General features: G+C 38.3%; 1 protein-coding gene across 4 annotated transcripts in view; it reads left to right on the forward strand.

Moving 5' to 3' along the window:
• CCDC91 (coiled-coil domain containing 91) overlaps positions 1–13301 on the forward strand; it is a 335613-nt gene that overhangs the window by 84887 nt on the left and 237425 nt on the right. For all 4 annotated transcript variants that reach the window (XM_050966062.1, XM_050966037.1, XM_050966045.1 and 1 more), the window contains exons 4-6: positions 9797–9966; positions 10917–11123; positions 12356–12460. In XM_050966062.1, the coding sequence (XP_050822019.1) occupies positions 9797–9966; positions 10917–11123; positions 12356–12460 (482 nt within the window). The remainder of the gene's footprint in view (positions 1–9796; positions 9967–10916; positions 11124–12355; positions 12461–13301) is intronic.

Below are 13301 nucleotides of genomic sequence, written 5' to 3' on the forward strand. Positions count from 1 at the left end.
TTGGAGAATTTTTTTAAGCTTCCACTTATTGGTATCCGTCCAACACATGGATAGATCAAAGGTTTCTCTCACTGCATTTATCTTTCTCTGTAGCCTTTCAATCTTGCCTGGTCTGGGGCTATTTTTTGTCTGACATGTAGTTTCGGCACCTCTTGGTGCAAGGATATATCAGAGAAGCTCTTTGTTCATTTATTTTGATACTTTGATACTCAAGAATCTTCCATGTGCTGTCTTTGCTTATTTCGGTGCCCTTTCAACATGCTATAGATGAAGGGACTTGGAAAGTTATCTAGTGTGGATGCCCTTGGCATACCTGTAATGACAATTTGGCAAAATTTTCTGATCAAGCCCAATACTAGCATTTTCAATGCCTGCTCAAATTACAGAACTCTCCAAACACCTAGAGAAGAGTATTCTTGTTACTAGTTTATTTTCTTTCATGCTGTGGAATGCAGAACTACAGTGTATATGATAAGACACATTACTAGTAGACAGTTCATAATTCTGTTAAGAATCCTGTATTCTTGATGTAGTGTCATTTAGCTAGCACTGAAAGAGTAGATTGGGGTAGGCAACCTGTGGCACGCATGCCAAAGGTGGCACACAAGCTGATTTTTTTCAGTGGCACTCACACTGCCTGGGTCCTGGCCACTGGTCCGGGGGGCTCTGCATTTTAATTTAATTTTAAATGAAGCTTCTTAAACATTTTAAAAACCTTATTTACTTTACATACAGCAATAGTTTAGTTATATATTATAGACTTATAGAAAGAGACCTTCTAAAACGTTAAAGTGTATTACTGGCGTGCGAAACCTTAAATTAGAGTGAATAAATGAAGACTCGGCACACCACTTCTGAAAGGTTGCCAGCTCCTGAGCTAGAGAGTGCAGGAGACATGGGCAAAAGTACAAAATAAATGCAGTGTATCACAGAGTATAACAATAATAAAAAAAATAATTTTCCTATTCCCAACCTGGCCCAGGCAGGCATGGTACCCTTACCTGATGCGCATGGTGATATGCACCCCTCAAGCTCTCCCTCACTGTCTGGACCTGCTATCTCAGAAAACTGTTGCATTCTTCACCCCAATCAAATATGGCTTCTCCATAGTTCCAGTATGGCGAACTGGCCTGCTTGGAACAAATCAAACACGTATGTGATTGGGGTCCCAGTGGGGTCGAGCTGAGGTCATTCAATTAGGGCGAACTGCAAAGAATGGGTCAGATAATCCCCAAAGCTGGTGGGTATTTTCAATACTTAGATTTAGCAAGCCATCATAAAACAGCTTCTTTATTACCTGACTGGTTGTTCAGAAACTGACACCACAATTCCCTTAAAGCAACCCAGCCTCAGACCTCCATCCAGGTACCCAAGTCAAATATGATGAAGATTTCTGAACATCTTATTTCATCATATAAAAGAAAAGGTTCTACCAGTCCCAAAGGATTGAACACATTACCTCTCAGGTTATTGAATATTCCAGACCTTACCCAAAGGCATGCTCACAGCCAATTCTTATTAATTAAACAAAAAATTATTAAAAAAGGAAGTGAGGGAGTGTGGCTAAAAGATCAGTGTAGATACAGATATGAGTTCAGTCCTTGAGGTTCAGATACATAGCAAGATGGTGAGCTTTGTAGTTGCAAAGAGTTTGTTTAGAATTTAGTTAATAAGTTTTATAGTACAATGTCCAATGTCATATCCAGGGTGTACCAGTTTAAATGGGATCTCATCTTGCGACTCAAACTTCTCCTGATGAAACTTAAGAAGATCTGAGATAAAAAAATATCAGGATCCAAGGATCTTTTATACAATTGCATGTCTTCTTTGACAAGTTGGAGTCCCTCTGGGTACAATAGGCCCTTATTTCCTAAGCATCGATTGTTAATTATTCACACAGATTAATATAAGGCAATTTATCCTTTAGGCAATCTGTCACCAGTACTCAGCTATACAAATTAACATAAGATAATGGCCTGTTCCTCCACCATTCACCGATGATTTGCTGTACATTTCAGAGAGCTGAATACAGAGAGATCCCATGTTTACACTTCATTGAAATGCTAGGATGTTCTTTTGATCTTTGAATTATGGGAATACAGCATAGACAGGAACTGTTGATTTACATTATTGACAACTATCCATACATATGTGGGGAGATAACGTTTATTTACATGTCTTTGAGGGTTGAATTGAAGTCATTCATCCTGCAGGATGTTTAACCCGTTTTGGACATGAATCACAACATATTACTAAGGAAAAGTGACCATGCGTAATACTTACTTTCAAAAATGGAAGAGATTCTTCTTCTGGTGTCAAGAAAAACATGTGACAGCCTCCACCACACCACTACCATTAGTGCTGGAATATCTACTGGAGTTGAAACAGTCTGGTTTAGCAGCAAACTTGATCAAAGTCCACCTCATGGCCATTACAGCATTCCATCATTAGACTGACAGGACCTCGATCTTTGCACAGCCCATCACTAAACACTTCCATGTGGGTCTCCAGAACATTTACCCAGAGGTTTGTCAACCTACTCCGGCCTGGGACCTCAATTTGGTATTGAAATGCCTCACCAGAATACCATATAAACTCTATCCACCTGTTCCCTAGTACATTTATCCATGGAAATGGCCTTTTCCGTCATTACTTCTGCCAGACGGGTGAGTGAGATGGGCCTTTCATGACCGATCCTCTCTACATCAGTGGTTCTCAAACTAGGGCCACCACTTGTTCAGAGAGAGACCCTGGCGGGCCGAGCTGGTTTGTTTAACTGCCGTATCTGCAGGTTTGGCCGATCGCAGCTCCCAGTGGCCGTGGTTCACCGCTTCAGGCCAATGGGAGCTGCAGGAAGTGGCACAGGCCGAGGGACATACTGGAAGCTGCTTCCTGCAGCCTCCATTGGCCTGGAGCGGTGAACTGTGGCCACAAGGACCTGTGATCGGCTGAACCTGTGGATGCGGCAGGTAAACAAACCAGCCTGGCCCACCAGGGGCTTTCTCTGAACAAGCGGCAGCCCTAGTTTGAGAACCACTGCGCTACACAATATTCTTCAAAGACAAGGTCACGCGATGCCCACACCCAGCATTTTTACCAAAGGTGGCATCATTCTTTCAGATGAACCAACAAATCAATCTTCCTACATTCTATCATCATCCTCACAAGACTCCAACAGAGACCGTCTTGCATACATTGGACATCAGGCAGATGTTAGCATTTTACCTGGAAAGGACAGAACCTTTCTGGAAATCTCAGATTTTTCTTTTCTGCTACTGAGTGTTCAGTAGTAGAGTAGTAAAGGCTGTGCAATATCCATTCAGAGATTGTCTGAATGGATCGTCACATGCATTCAACATTTTTATCCTATTTCTAACATGGACCCTCCTACACACATCAGAGCGCATTCCGCACGATCAGTTTCAATCTCTATAGCATTCCTAACAGTGTTCTGATATTAGAAATTTGCAAGGTGGCCACTTGGGCCTCTGTCCACACCTTTACTAAGCACTATGCTGTAACTTGGCTCTAGGTCTACCCACCCTCCTCTTCTCTACTTTGGAGTTTGCCATTAGGACTCTGTGGTAAAGAAGGAACTGGAGGGCTCAGATTGTGCGCGCTAGATGCGGTACCAACAGTACTGCAAAATGCCTACTGCACATGTGCGACCTGCACGGACACTTAACATAAATCTCCAATTGATGGTACCGAAACACACTAGCACTTGAAGCGGATCACCCACAGGGGGACACATCCTGAAGAACCACAGTTACTGCACAGTGTGAATAACCTTCTCTTCCTATTGGACTTTATGAAGAGCTCAAGAATAAAAAAAAACCTTTAAAATGGAGACATTTTTAGGCATAAAGTTATTTTAAGAGGTTTTTCATTACTCCTTCTGAGCTCTATTGTGGTTGGACTCAATTACTGTCAGGGAGCCCGGTTTTATAGGATGAAAAGTAGTCACAGTCCCCCAAACATGCTCTCCTGCACTGCTATTTTAAACACTCGTCGTCCTACCTCATATTCCTATGTGGCCAACATGTCATATTCAGATTCTGCAGTATCTAAGCTTTCATTTTTTAAAAACATTTCTAATCCTTGTGGATGCAAAAATGTGCTTGGTTTATGTTTGGAAGGTTAACCTGATGTAGAGATTTCTTCCTGAGTTTGCAGACAGCCTGAAACAAGGTTTCCATAGAAGTACTGATGGAAAAGTTTCTCCAGATCTTCAGTTAAGAGAGTCCAAAGTACTGTTACTCTTTTCACATGCACACATAGTGTACTTTCTGTGGTACTCTAAGGGATGCAAAATACACCTCAGAGAACAATGTTAGTGGAAGAAGTGGATTATATCAATGCCTTTTCTGTTCTCTGGAATAGCAAGTTGAATTTTGAATGGTATCTAATACTGGTGGCACACACCCTGAGAATTCAGGAAGACAACTATAGTCAGCTTAAAACTCTTCTGTTGCTACTTCTCTGTGCCTGTGGGGAATGCCCTATACTTGAAGAGGTGCTACTAAGGAGCAGTACTAAGTTTTAAAAAAATACAAAACATCTTGGCTGCTGTGTAGGTGCAGGAGAAATTTGGAGATAGATGCTCAGCAATTTGCAGAATGGGTCCCAGTCCCACAAATATTTCAAATTAATGTGAAAGTTTTGATTTAATCAAATGTAAAGCTCCTGTGAATACTAGTACACTTTTCAGAAGTGGTTTTTGCAACCCATCAACCCTTTTTGTTTTCACTTGCAAATGAACAGTCTCTCTGACTTTCAGACCATATTCCATAATTCTTTATAGTTGCTTTAAATAGTGCAATTTTTAATAGACTTATAGACTAATACATTTTAGGGCCGGAAGGGACCATCATGATCTCCTAGTTTGACTTCCTACGCATTTCAGTATACAGAACCTCACCCACCCACTCATGTAATAGGCCCATAACCTCTAGCTGAGTTACTGAAGTCCTCAAATCATGATTTAAAGACTCCAAGTTACAGAGAATCCACCATTTACTCTAATTCAAACCAGTAAGTGACCTGTGCCACAGGCTGTAGAGGAAGGTGAAAACAATCTGTCCTAGAGGAAAATTCCTTTCTGACTCCAAATATGGCAGTCAGTAAGATCCTTAGCAAGTGGAGAAGACCCACGTGCCAGACATCTCAAAAAGAATTCTCTGTAACTTTCAATTTAATGTGCCAGGTCTCTTAATATTCTTGGATGGAGATTATTACCCCCCAGTTTGGTCCTCTTAAGCTGTTTGAGTTTTGGCTTCCACCTCAGATGTGGTAATTTCTACTTTCATATCCTCGTTCCCATTAGTTGTCTTGCTACTGTCCCCAGCTCCTTACCCTTATCACCAATATTGCCATGACCTTATCAAAAACTGAGGTGAAATATTCTTTAAGTATTGGACAATACCTCCATCTGTCCCCAATGCTTTTCTGATTTCCAGAAAATAGATTTTCTTGCTGATCCATCCCTTCTTCTATTCCTTTGTAGATTTTCTGTTTTTTTTTAAGTAATCTGTTTGAAATGGTTATTCATCCACTTTGGTCTGCATCCCTTCTCCAGATCACCTCTGGTGACAGGTCTGACTGTTTTTCAAAGCAGACACTCCCCATTCATGTAGAACTGCCTCTTCCTGGTGTTGGTGCAAGTCTCAGGCCTTCCCTCTTCTGTTCTTTCTGACTGCAAGTCGTCTTGTCTTCTGTCCTCACTTGCAGTCTTCTGTGAGTCTTCCTCTGTCCTCCTCAGACACTGGCTATCTTTATTGTCTCTCACAATACATTGCCTCTCCTACCAGATCTTGCAAACTGAAAACAAACTAACTCTCTCCAAGAACTAACTCACTGCCCCTAAGTAGCAGGAGCTTGCCTCCTCCCTTTTCTTCCAACAGATCTCCATTCAACTTCACCTGTTTTCAGCTCAAAAGAAGGGCCTTGTTTGCAAGAGAGTTTCTGTTGTGGGATTTTCTGTTGAACTGTGAAAATGACTAATATGGGCCCTTCTAAATAGTTAAATGGCCAATATTATGTAACACAAGACAGAAAATAAGTTTGTTTCAGGTTGCTACAATGTTTGGAGTGAGAGGATTTTTAAAGGGGTTATCTTCTCTTAGGATCTCTGGGTTGAACATGTACACTGAAACAAAATTGTGCCTTTTTTTGCTATCTTATTTTATAATGGTAATTTGCGCTACCATCAAAGATCCAAGAATACTGCTTTAATAGACTTTGTATGTTACTAATGCCTCTGTCGAAGATATTTAAATAAAAACCTACTGAACTGCACACAATGTAGCTTCCCTCAGTAGTCTTAGAGGACTTCTTTATAGCTTGGTGCTAAGCAAAATTCTGTTAGGTAATTATGGAATACGGTTCAGAACACGAGCATTGTTCCATACACAAATATGGGCCATATTGTGACACTCTATCTGACCTGAGAATTATTTTATGACTAATTGCAATGGATTTACTCCCGGAGTTGGGTACTATTCAGTGGAAGTAGGATTTTGGAATTTAGACATCTATTAGAAGTTTTAGGTTGCACACTTAAACATGCTAAAGTCAAGAAATGGTAAAGTTAAGGTTGCACATGCAGTCTAGGTATTCAGATTGTTATCATAGTACATGTGAATATCATAATCCTAGAACCATTTGGCTATATGCCATTGTAATGCACCTTAGGAGGTATTACAGAAGAAATTTTTTACTGTGACCCTTAGGACCTGCACAACCTTTAAGTTGCATTACAGTGGAACGTCCTCTTGTACTTCTTATGAGCAGCATTCCCTAACCTCTGTGTATTTTTTTGTGGCCCCCAGAGACTGAACCAAGGGCTCTTGCTGCTAGAGATATTTTCCTGCTGTTGGATAAAATCCTGGCTCCATTGAAATCAGTTAGTGTTTTGCCATTGACATAAATGGGGCCAGTATTTTACTTCTGAAGCTTAAATTTTCCTTTTCTTAGTTTCATCCATTAATTTAAACTTTTCCCCTTAGAATCATCCCAACATTGTTCTTTAGCTTTCTTGGTGTTTGTTTCCTTCAAGAATTGTAAGTATGTATCGTACCACAGTGAATCAGTGATATTATTTACAATATTTAAAAACTGCAAGAAACTCATCCGGTTTATTTTGGTGGGGGATAATGGTGGGGAAATTGGTAAAAACCAGCCTTGCAGAACTAGAGATATGTTTCATCTGAGCTTTGTGCAGCATCTACTATAGGTACAGTGGAAGTCATATGCATGTCTATTAATGTATCCATCAACACATACTTCGAACAATTTCTATATAAAGGATGCTTATTATAAGATATTGAGTTTCACTAAGCTGAAAACTGCAGTGAAGAGTTATAGGAAAAACTAACTCCTATTTTGAATCACACATTAGCTGTTGCTATTTGTTTAGCTGGAAGAAAAGAGAATGGACTTTGAATAGATTCCACTTTTCTCCAATAAATTTTACAAAATTTTTCCACTGGCAGTGGTTGATAGAGTTCATTGAGTGCTGGTGATTTTTTTGTTTATTTATCTTTGTTCTGCTGTGTGCAAATTTTCTGTGTAGTTTATTCATTTGGGCCAGTAACTGCAATATTGTCTGTACTAAGTCTTTCACCATCTTTCTGTGTCTATAAGTAACGTTACAATTTTTAGGACTGTTTTTTCATGTCCTTTTTATTTTCTCTCCCCTTCCTCCCCCGACTATTCTCTTTTATTCCTCTTTCTTCATTCTGGGATTTTGCTGAGTGGATGCACTTGTTGGTCAGTGGGATTGACTGAGTAGAAACAGTTAAGATGGTAAACCTATCTATATTTCTCCATTTGGTATCTATATTTCTCCATTAGGCTCTTGAGTTGCAAAGGGTCGTCCATTTGCTGGGCATGCTTCATTGATCAGTACCAACATGTGAAAGGAAAGAGTGAACTTGACTGCAACAAGCTTCTGAAATAAAATTATACTTTAGAATTAATTGTTGATCTTGGTTCAAAGGATTATTCTAATGTCAATAATCCAATGGCTGAAAGTTGAAGCTAGTGAGACTAAGGTAATTATTTAGTAGTGAGGGTAATTAACAATTGGAACAATTTACCAGTGGTCATAGTGGATTCTCCATCACTGACCATTTGAAAATCAAGATTGGATCTTTTTTTCTGAAATATAAACTCTAGAAATTTGGGGGAGTTCTATATCTTCTTTTATACAGGAGGTCAGACTAGTTGATCACGATGGTCCCTTTTGGCCTTGGAACCTATCAGTCTGTGAATCCTGACAAAAAGTTTATGGATCTAGGCAATGTCAGACTGGTAATACTGGATCCTGATTGTTTCTGTTAGTGTTTGCAAACCTATGCATTGCTTCTGTAGGTCAAAACAAAGACCACTCATATGCAGTATGGTGCCATTTAAATTGCCAATCCTACCCCAAGTGGTTTTGTTTAAGAATATGTGATCCCCTAGTGACTGTTAAATTATATTATATTATTTCCATTTGGGAGTGAAAGAACTGTAGGATTTATTTTACTTTATTAATGAAGACGTCAAGATTTCAGCCTGGGGTGTCAGTCTCTAATTCTATTAATTTAATAAAACTAGTTAGTCTTCAGCTCTTTTAAAAATGCGTTTTAAATTAGCATTTTAACTGGTTTTGTGTGGCCCTCTGTAGACTATATGCTAGTAACTTGGCCTTTTCTTCCCTCTACTGGAAAATCATATCTATGGCTGGTGTATCGTAGGGTACAGGCTTCCTAGGACCAATTTAAAAAACGTTATTAATGCAATCTCACTGGTTTTCCCCCATGTGGTTTCTAAATTTATTATTATTAATTTAATGTATTTTTGTTTATTCCCTTAAAAACGATCTATGTCACTGTAATGTAGAAATTATGATGACCCACATACAAAATCATAGCTTAAAATAGGAAACTCCTGCCTTTGGAATGTAATGACTGTGGAAGAGATCCATACATGCAACAATAATTATTATACCTGTGTATTGTTGGATATAGGGTCATTTTATTCTTTCCTTTGTTCACCATTGTAGATTTAATGTATAAGGCATGTATTTAACACATGTAAAATTGCTTGTCTCCATGTTGCTTGGTGAGATGTTTATCTAAATGTCCTTATATAAAAGCTGTCTTTTCTTCCTTTTTTCAGATTTAAATAACAAAAAATATCCATCCAAAATGCCACAGGTGCCCTAACAATTGCATACCATTATAAATGAGTATCTAGTAGCAAAAAGTGTGTGTGTGTGTGTGTGTGTGTGTGTGTATGTATGTATATGTGTGTATATATATATATATATATATATAAAAATATGAATTATATAAGACAGTCAATAATTCAAAGACGCGAAAGAGCCACTTTTAGTCCTCCCCCGCTATCTCTGCCACATAAGAGCATAGTCTCATCTGTCCCTGAAAACCTTGTCAAATAAATGGCTTTTGCAGTATGCCTCAAAGGTTCTCAAGTTCAGGCAATTTCAGAGGAAGGGGCATATCACTAGCTGGTGATATCTTTGAGTGCAAAGGTAAGTTGTACAAGCATGGAGAGTATGCCAATAACATTATTCAAGATATAAAGCCATGGCAGGCTTAACTCTTATAAAGTCAAGCCAAATTTTACATTAGTGTAACAGCAACATAATTTTATTTATCTGTTTGTATTCTACGATGATCCTTTAATAACAAAAAATATTTGTTAGGTTCACTAGATGTAGATTTCAGAAACATACACACAATCTACTAATATTGAAAATATTTTCATGTCTGCTTTCTTGCATTAGTATCTGAAGTCCATGTACTAGAAAGCGTTTCTTCAGATGTTCTTCTGGAGAATTCTCTGCCTTCTGCTTGCCTTGTCTCTTCCGATTCACTCATCTTATCAGGTGATGACGTACTGGCAGCTGTTCAAACAGCCAACAATATTTTAAACCCAGCTGTTCTTAAAGAACAGGTGAGCACATAATCTTACTTTTATTACAGGAAGTTGATGTATTTTATCCTTTGGCATTGTATTTTTTCTTACCAAATTAGAGATTTTTTTTCTTATTGGACAAAAGTTGACTCCTGAGTAGTTTCTAAAGGTGTAATTTCAGAACAAAGATATCAGTTACCAGTCTCTGAATATTCATTGTGAAGATTAGTATCTTGGAATTCTTTGAGATGGCAGAATATAATTTAATCTACAAAGCAATGTATGTTTTAGCATGTATGTATAATATTAGATAAAAATATAGTTTAAATCCACAATGAAATGCTTCTCAACCTCAAAACAGAAATTTCAGTAAGTACTCTTTCTTAAATAAAAGATTTTTGTAAAGTAATTTGTGAGACATTATGGTCCCCAGTTGAGCTGCGTACATTAAAACGTGCTCAATTCTAAACATATGCTTAAATGCTTTGCTAAACTGTACTGTAATGCTGAAATACAGGAGGCAATGGCAGGAATATTCTTTGAAAAAAGTATTGCTGTTAAAGCTACCAAAAATTTCAGAAATAGTCACTGCTTAAAAATGTCTTTACTAGCGGCATTAGAATCAGACAGTTACCTTAAGATTTACAAGCCCCCTCACTCAAAATCAATAGTATGTTACTCTTCAGGTATTGACATTAACTTCAATGAGGCTACTCATGTGAAGTATAATCTGAAGTGAATTAGGGGTAACCATCTGGCTGTTGGTAAACTGTTATTTTAATGGTATTTCAGATGCAAGTGTTTTGATGGTAGTGCCTCACACAGGTCTGCTAACCATCATGTAATGTATATATTTTGGCAAACTGACATTTAAATCTTCTGTTGAAAGTAAGGTTTGCATAGCTCTTACATGAAATATAATAATTTCAAAATGTCTGTCCTATATTATTTATGTTGAAATAATATAATTTTTGTGTCTCATGATTTAGGTTCAGTTATCAGCCAGTTCTTCCTTGGATATCTCAATTCCTTCTCTGAGTTTAACAGAAGGAAAACCTTCAGAAAATTCAACCATCCCTGTGGGTGACTCTGAGAAGCCAGGGATAAATGGATCAAAGAAGCATCTTCACCCAACACTTGCAAGTCTAGAGATTAAACTTAAAGATGCAGAAGAAGAAAAATGTAGAATTAAAAAGGTATGGCTGCTCTTAAATGCATATAGAAATTAATAATAGCAGGAGCTGGCAGTGGCACCCATAGCTAAGGTGTTTAATACTTTCTGTTACGAGACCTTGTTTTCAGTTACTTAGAATTTTGCCAAACTTTAGCTGTTCAAACTTAAATTTTCCATGTGGAGGTCTGCCTCAGGCTGTTTTTGGTCTTTTTTTTCTTTTTCTTTCTTTAAATTTAAGCAACAAATGGTTCAACTTATTCTAAGAATTTGGTTAGGGAAAAGTATTGCCTTTACAGTGTGAAAACATACTTAGAATCATTTTGTTGAGGCTTTCTAGCACCTCCCTGCTCTGGAACAGGGATTTGACATTTTGAGATTGGGGTTCCCCTGGGCTCAGACAGGTGCCTTTTTCTGTCTCTGTGGAAATCATGTTCAGTACAGCTTTGTAAGAGACTGCTAGTCAAATTCTTCTAATTACACATACAGTGAATACACTACTGTCCAGAGCTGAGAAGTTCTTTCCTTGCAATTGCTTCTCCCAGCTATTGAGGGTACTAGGGCATTGGATATTGGAACTGAGTGGGCACACGTTGGCTCCTGTGCTCTCAATGCCTTGCTGCCTGATGCCCAGGCAGTATGGACAAGGAGGTGGAATATAGCTTCATTGGAATGTGGAGGTGTTAAGGAACAGAAGCAAGGACAGTGACAGACTAGGGATGATAAGGGCTGAGGAGGACAGGGATGGGCTTGAAAGGCAATAGAAGAAGTTGGCATAGACTGAGATGAAGACATGCTAGGTAACAGGTGCAGAAATACTGGGGTAATGCGACCTTACCTGACACCTCTTTAATTTGAGCCAGGGGATATTCTGACTTCAGTAATCCCCAGGATATGGGTGTGTGCTTTAGATTCCCTGTGAATCTAGCGCACAATTTTTTTTAGATGGAAGGTAGATGTTAATGCATACAGTTATTGAACATAACACATATTGTTACTCATTTTTGGGAGATGCTTAGTGTGACCCAGGGGCCTCTCTGCCGACTGGCAGAGAGGTGTACAATGGTTACAGGGATCCACTGGGTCTGTAATCTGCATGGTAGTTTGCCAGTGTGTGAGACCCCAAATGCTGTGTATTTTTGCATAATAGCAGGTGTCCTAAAACCATCAAAAGTATTGCTAGTTTGGAATGACTTCCAGGAGATTGTACTCTCTCACATTTAAAAATAAAAACACATCTGTGTTTTCTATTGTTAGGATTTAGAAGATTTGATGGAAAAGCATAGTATCGTACAAACAGATTCCTTGAAAGAAAAGGAAGGTGAATTCATCTCACACCAAGATCGCTACAAAAAGCTGCAGGTAATTCTGCTTCTTTTTCACTGCTTGTCCTTCTGGCAAAGATAATGTGTAATATATGTTGAATATTCCGTAAGTCCTGCATTTAGGTATCCGTGGCCCTGATCCATAGCCTGTTTAAAGTCACTGAGAGAATTTCAGTTTATTTTTGTGGCCTTTTTGGAGCAGTCTTGATATTCTTCATTGGCAGGGCATGGACTTAATGACCGGACTTTTTTTTGTCTTAAATTGGTACGCATATGAATGATTATGCTTAAAAGGTGTTAGCTGACTTAAATAGAAAGTAAAATAGTTTGAGCATCACATCAGAAACGTGGATCAAAAATAAGTGTAAGTAGGTAATTGCCGAACAGCAGGATAAAAACCACTTTCGTCACATCAGTGTCAAATCATTGTGTTAGATACATACCCAAATCCCTTGACACCAGCAAGAAAGGTTGTTTAATTTCTTTTATTTAAAAAAGTTTTCAGTATCATTTAGTTACCTTGGAACGGACTTAAAAAACCAAGAACTCTCAAAAGTTTCTCCTGTTGCTCCAACATTACTTGACTCTTGACATTCCTAAATCATAATTGTGTTGTTTTCCATTACATTTAAGGTTGCCTGCAATAAAATATATCCTCCATCAGTGAATTCTTGGCTGCTCTACCTTCAGGCTGTTTGGTGATATTTTTTTCTACCTCTCTGTGCAACTAGTCTCTTGAAATCAGGAATCTTTGTCTAATGACAGAACTGGATATACTAGATCAGTTTGCTAACTACATTTTATAAATAAAGTTTGCTTAAAATCCTTTCTTATTTACAAAGTCATAGTATATATCGATTATAACATTAATCACCCCA

The sequence above is a fragment of the Gopherus flavomarginatus genome, chromosome 1 (genome assembly GCF_025201925.1).
Source record: "Gopherus flavomarginatus isolate rGopFla2 chromosome 1, rGopFla2.mat.asm, whole genome shotgun sequence".
Taxonomy (NCBI): Eukaryota; Metazoa; Chordata; order Testudines; family Testudinidae; genus Gopherus; species Gopherus flavomarginatus.